Genomic DNA, 6,407 nt, shown 5'->3' with positions numbered 1-6,407 from the left:
CTCACCGGCCAAACCAGGAAACCAGCTTGGGGGAGAGACCAAGGAGAAAAGCTGTGGCAGACCCAAAGGAGGAAACGAGGCCCGGCCTGTGCTCGTTGAGAACGCGTATGAGATCGAAGCCCCCTCCGCGGCACTACCCACCCGGTGGCACTTAGACAGCTGGGAGATCCCGTCGCCTCTCTCCCACCCATCACCGTCCACCTCCGGCCGGCATCGAGCTCGCTGCACCTAACAGACTGCCGCAACGCACGCATCCTGCATCTTGGTTCCCCTCCACCCGCCTCCGCTCTCCCTTTGGTTCACAGGTGTCCACCGCAACCGCTTGGCACCGAGTTCTCGACTCGACGTCTGTCCCTCTGCCTCCCTCCCTCCCCCCCGGCCCCCACGGCTGCCGGCGCGCCCCACTCTCTGAGACCGGAGCAAAGCCCAGAGACGGGCCTACCGTGCTGTCAACGCTCAGCCGTCCTTCAGGACCACGCCGTCTTGGAGGGGACCTGCGTCGCCATTGCTACTGTCACTTCGGTTAGTCCGGTTTCTACCCTCACACCCCCCCTATCATATCATCAGCCCACAGCCCCCTCTGGCCGTTCCCCTCCCTTGGCCTGCACTGCACGCCTCTTGACATAAACTGCCATCTTCTTCCCTCATCAGTCACCCGAGCTTGATTCATTACTGACCGTCACGTCTGCCATCAGCCTTCCCCCATCTACCTCGGCCACCGTCGACAGGGAGCTTCGTCCTATCCCGCTCCCCGTCAGGCGAGATCTCCTGGAAGCAGGACCGCGACAACACACCCTCCGGCCGCTGCCTGCCTTTGAACGGACCTGTCGACCTGTCCAGGTCCCCCGTAGCCTTTTGGCTACTCTTCATATCGGCTTTCTTTTTGTAGTTTTCTTCCATCCCGGACAATAGCCTACAAGATGATGTCCACATTAGGGCAAGGAGACTTTGAGCTGGCGGTGAGGCAGCAACCCAAGTATGCCTGTGTCGCCATTGGTAAGGGTAAAGGTAGCCCTCGACTCCTCCTCCTTGGAACCCTGGAACACTCGAGCGCCGCGAGCAAGACGCGACTGACACCGCAAGCAGAGAGGAAACCGATCGACCCGCCACCCATCGTCCAGCTCATGGTCAACCCCAGGAAAGACCCCGCGAGGACGTTCCTTCAGAACCCGTACCTGATCTTGACGGCGAGGCTCATCCGCAAGGGGGACGACGACGAAGATCAGTCCGGGCCGAAGGAGAGCGACCTGACAGGGACGTTGGTGTCGTCGCTGTACAGCCTCAAGGACACGGACAACAGCCAAGGAGGCTTCTTTGTGTTTGGCGACCTCTCGGTTCGGCGCGTCGGAACCTACCGGCTCGCCTTCATCCTGTACGAGCTGAGGCTGGCCGAGAAGGAGTGCTGGCTGCTTGGGCGGACCGTGTCGGATCCCTTCGTCGTCTACGCGACCAAGACGTTCCCCGGCTTGGCCGAGTCGACCTTCCTGACCCGCTCCTTCAGCGACCAGGGCGTGCGCCTGCGCCTGCGCAAGGACTCGCGTACCGTGTCCACCAAGAAGCGCACCCTCAGCCAGGCCGCCGACTCGATGCGGACGGGCTCCCAAGGAGCGTACCACCACCACGGCGGCTACCTCCCGCCGCACGACGCCGCCGCCCACCACGACCTGGGCAGCCCGAACGGCCACCACTCTCCTCACCACCTGCGCCGCCTCAACACCCTCCACGACCCCTCGTCTCAGCTCGACCGCGCCCGCGGGTCCCTGGGCTCGCCTTACTACTCGGAATCCCCGACGCAGATGCGGCCTGGCGACTACGGCTCGGGCTCGTACGGTTATGGCGCCTACGATGACAGGCCCGCCAGCAAGCGGCCGCGCCTCGACGGGACGTCTCCCGACAGCCCGCACGCGTACGACACGGATCCGGCCTCGGCCTACCACCCGTACGTCGCCACCGTGGGCCACCATCCGCACGCGGCCGCCGACCCTCGCACCCTCCCGAGCTCCCTCACCTCTCTGTACCCGCTGAGCACGCCCACCCCGACGACGACGACGACCACAACCGCCTACGCCGCCGCGCCCGCCCTCGCCGCGTCGGCTCTGCCCATGCCCTCGCCCTACGCCGCCGCGCCGCTCCCCCCGCGGCTCGACACCACCTCCCACCACCCCCACCACCAGCATCAACAACTACAACACCACCACCCCCACCACCACCACCAAAACTCCCCCGTCCCCGGCTCCGCCACGTCCGCGACCTTCCCGCCGACAGGGCCCCCGCCGCCGACGCCGGCCGGGCCGACCTCCGCGCCGGTCACCACGACGCCTCCCTCGGCCGCCGTCGCCGCCGCCGCCGCCGCCGTGGCGACGACGGCGGCCCACAGCTCGGCGGCGCTGACCAGCACGACGTCGGCGACCCGCCGCAGCCCCATCCTCGGGAGCGGGCCGGCCCCGTCGACGCCGACGTCGGCAACGTCGCCGTACCCGCCGTACTCGGCCGCGCCGCACATGTTCGGCCTGGCCGCGGCGCCGACGAGCCTGCCGTACCATGCCGCCCTGGGGATCCACCACCACGCCGGGCACCACGCGACGCATTACGGGTTGCCGCCGGGGGCGGCGACGGCGGCGGGCGAGGCGGTGGGCGAGTGAGAGGGGGATTCTCGCGGTCCATCCGGCGTGGTTTCGTCATGGCAAAGGAAAGGAAAAAAAAAAGGAAATGGAGACTTTCCCGTGGGTGATGAATATCATGATGAATGAGAGTCTCTCTCTGTTCGCGTTGGAAGAGGGGGGGGTAAGGGGGTGCGGAGCCAGCGGTGTGTGTCAGAATGATAGCAGAAGCAGCACCAGCAGCAGCAGCGGTCACCAGCCTTATTTTCTCGCTTGTTTCCCCTTTGGCCTCGATCTATCTTCTTAACCCCCCCTGACTACCCTCTTCTTCATCTTCACGCATCTCCACCTTTTTTTCCTTCTTATTTCTCTTTGTCATACAGATGATGACTTGATATACCCTATACCCCTCTCCCCCGCTTCCTCTCTCTCTCTCTCTCTCTCTCTCTCTCTCTCTCTCTCTCTCTCTTGCCTAGCACCCGATTCCTACCTACACACCGCACAAATTGGTCTTGTTTTTCTTCTTCTACCTCTTGGCTGGAGGCAAGGCTGGCTGGCAAAGGGAAACGGAAAGGAACGGAAAGGCAAACGACATAGAAGCTGCAAAGCTTTCGACTCAGAGTGGACCTCTTTTCTACCTTTTTCAAGTTATTGATTGATATCCCCGGGGGTTAGGCGGAAACATGGCGGATGGACGGTTTCAGGCTGGATCGGGTTTGGGTGGGACTTGGGCTGGGCTGGACTGGACTGGCGGCTTTTTGTCTCTTTTTGACTTGATTTCCGGTTGGATGTCGTTTAGGTTTTCTGCTCTCCTTCCAGTGACTGAGGTAGTTTCTGATATTTTAGTCTTTGCTATTACCACTCCTCTCTTTGCGCCGTGGTGTGTATTCCCTGTTTGTTGGCTGGCTTGCGTCGTGGAAGCAAAGCGAAAAGGATGGTCACATGCAGGGAGAAACAAAGGGCTCCAACGTCTTGTTATGTCCGGTACCTAGGCAGTAGGTAGTACTAGTGCTACAAGACAATTAAAATCAATCTCTCTACACATGAAAAGAATCAAGTATCAGCTACAACGAAAAGGAGACAAGTTATACTCTCGATGACCTTTGGTGCCACCGCTCTCAGCCCAGCCCCAGCAACTCCCGGAAGGATGACGATGCACGGGGCGCTGGGTCCTCTCTCCCATGAATTACCACCGATTATGATGGAACCCACCGCGCTTCTGCCCATACTGATGACGGTAATAATGCCCGCCGTATCCCGCACCGTGCCCACCTCTCTCATGGCGATGCCGATCCCCATCCTTGTCGGCACCCCTCTCCCTCTCGATAGCCACACTCTCCATGATCCGCAGCAGATCCGCGCCGCATTCGGGCTCGATTTCCTGTCCGTCCTTGCCCACCAGGACTGGCTCATTGTCGTTCAATGCGTTCTTGAGGTGGCCGACGCGCCAAAAGTCAACCGACGTCTTGCTCAGCCACTCCACGCGGAACGCATCGCTGGTGTCCCAGTGGATGTTTTTGGCGAAGCTCGGCTTAGGAGTGTCAGGGGAGGGAGCGGACGTCATGCGGGCCTAGTGGGTGGGAAGGTCAGCTTCAGTGAGGTCTACTGCGTAACAAGGGGGGCCCGGGGGGGCGGGAGGTGAGACAAAAGACAGGGGAGGAGGGGAGGAGGGAATGCTCACATAACCCTGGAAGGCTTTGCTCTTGTTGATGGAAAAGAAGAGGATCACGTTCTTGCACTGAACAAAGGCGTCACTCAGAATCTTTTCGTTCTGGACCTGGGTTGTCCAGAGGCCCTGTGAAATGGATTCGTCAGCAGCTGTCTCTTCCCAAGATGCTATCCGACAAAGGTCGCCGCGAGCTTACATCTTCCATGCACCGCCGCACGTTCACTTCGTTAAATGATTTCACAATGAAGAATCGCGTTTCTGGCCAGGTCGGGTCAGTTGCTGCCGCTCGAGCTGCTCCTCGGCCGGTCCGAGACCCTAGTGGGCTGGAAGACAAGACTCACCGCCTTTGCTTCCCAAATCCACAGGAATGGGGTACAAGCTACGACGGTCGGTCTCAACATAGCGGTTGCCTCCCTTGTACGAGAAAGAGCCCCGGCGGTCGTCCCCTGCTTGTCGGAAGCGGTAGCGCTCAGCGGGGCTCACGGAGCGTCTGCGGGGCTCACGCCTGTCATCGCGAGCCTCGTCCCGGTCTGTGTGAGCATCATGGCGGGGTCTTGTAAGAAGTATTTGCCGCTCGCCGTCGCCAGAACGGGTCTCTACGCTCCTGGCACGAATCGGCGTGTTGATCCGCGGAACCTTCTCGAGGCGTTCTCCTGCGCCCTCCTCGTTGATGTGTCTCTTCAACGTGCCAGGGCTGACACCCGACGTGTCCCTGAATTCCATAGCAGCGTTCTGGAGCAAAGGCGTGACCGGCGTGGGGAGGGTGGCGGCCTCGGAGATGGCTGAGGTCGACAGGGTGCTGGGAAGCCGCGTCGCCGTTGAGGACCTGTATGAATTCATTTCGAGCTCCTCTTCCTCCCTAAGCCTTCTCTCTTCCTCTTCAATTTTCCGTTTCTGTTCCGCAAGCTCCTTGGCTCTCCGGAACCGATCCAGCCTCCTCGCCCGGGTCTCGGCGTTGAAATAGTCGGTCATTTCGAGAAAGTCCTTGAGCTCCGGATCCATGCTGAGAAGCCTTTGGAGGGTATCCCTGGACGACAAGTCCGTGAGCGGGTTTTCACGAGGCCCGTTCATCGTTGGTGCTTTCGGCGCGATGGAGGCGACCACAATGGGGAGGATGATGCGGGCTCGGGGCCTCTGATCACGATTGCTGAGGCCCAGGGAGCTTCTTCCCGTCATGGGCAGAAGGTTGATTGCGGGTTTTCCCGCATTCTTCATGTCTGAAGTCGCGGTGGGTGGATCCGGGCCTGGAGTGGTTGCAGGGTTGGCTGGTTCATGGGTTGTTACGATCATTGTCGGCGTTGGATAAGGGAAGCCTGTGGCTGTCACTGCCAGGCCATCGCTCGGGGCAACGGGAGCAGCATCAATGGAAGCCCTATCATTCAGAGCCGGTTTCGGGTCTGACGGAGTCGCAGGTTGTTCTGGTGCGGTAGCAGGCTCCGCTGGCGCGGTCGACGGCACAGGGCTGCTGCCCGACCTCTCGGCACTCTCCTGGGTGGGCGAGTCGGGCACGCCTGACGAGATGGAGTGGATCAAGGCAGCAATGTCGTTTACAAGAGAGCATGCCTGAGGCTTGTCCTGAGATGTGGCGCTTGGAGTGGGCTGGGAAGCCATTGCAGCGGGTGATGCCGAGGCGGAAGCAGCTGCAGCGAATGAGGCCCCGCCGGCTATTGTATTATCCTGGACGGGCTGAGCAGCTTGAGCTGAGGGCTGACCTTGACTTGCCTGGAGTCTCTGGGCGTTTTGGCGAGCTCGATACAGCTTCTCCCTAAGCTCAGCTGCGCGAGCATCAAGATTGATTTTTTGAGGAGGCAGCCGTGATGCCATGGCCGTCACCGGGATGCTGGATCGCTCAGTCGCTGCAGGGTGTCAACAACCGGGAAACAATTTGTGCGAATCCAGGGTTGATGTAGGGTGTTTGTTGTTTGGTGAGAGAGGAAGTAGTGTCAGGAAAAGACGTCGTCTTGGCTTCCCGTCTACCGTCGTAGGGAAACAAAGATGGACGTTGAATTCTTCTGTCGACCATGGGTTGGCCTGCCTCGCACGCTTCAAAACTGGAGGGGCAAAGGCCAGTGGGTTTGTTAGCCTTGGTTGAGGGCGACCTTGGGGCAGATATAGGCTCAGTGGCGGCGTAGAGTGGC

General features: G+C 60.7%; 2 protein-coding genes across 2 annotated transcripts; one reads left to right on the top strand and one right to left on the bottom strand.

Annotated features, from left to right (window-relative positions):
* Nucleotides 1-920: 920 nt before the first annotated feature.
* VTJ83DRAFT_5536 (uncharacterized protein) lies at nucleotides 921-2,642 on the top strand (the record flags this gene model as incomplete). The annotated part of the gene is made up of 2 exons (XM_071012147.1): nucleotides 921-1,008; nucleotides 1,087-2,642. The coding sequence occupies 2 exons, from the start codon at nucleotides 921-923 to the stop codon at nucleotides 2,640-2,642; spliced, it is 1,644 nt and encodes a 547-aa protein (XP_070864911.1).
* Nucleotides 2,643-3,786: 1,144 nt separating this feature from the next.
* Nucleotides 3,787-6,093, bottom strand: VTJ83DRAFT_5535 (uncharacterized protein; the record flags this gene model as incomplete). Its single annotated transcript, XM_071012146.1, has 4 exons — nucleotides 3,787-4,170; nucleotides 4,282-4,395; nucleotides 4,466-4,527; nucleotides 4,611-6,093. 4 exons carry the CDS (start codon nucleotides 6,091-6,093, stop codon nucleotides 3,787-3,789), a joined length of 2,043 nt encoding a protein of 680 aa, XP_070864910.1.
* Nucleotides 6,094-6,407: the final 314 nt, after the last annotated feature.

The sequence above is a fragment of the Remersonia thermophila genome, chromosome 5 (genome assembly GCF_042764415.1).
Source record: "Remersonia thermophila strain ATCC 22073 chromosome 5, whole genome shotgun sequence".
NCBI lineage: Eukaryota > Fungi > Ascomycota > Sordariomycetes > Sordariales > Chaetomiaceae > Remersonia > Remersonia thermophila.
Note: the sequence above shows the minus strand (reverse complement) of the source record. Positions and strands in the feature narration are given on the sequence as shown.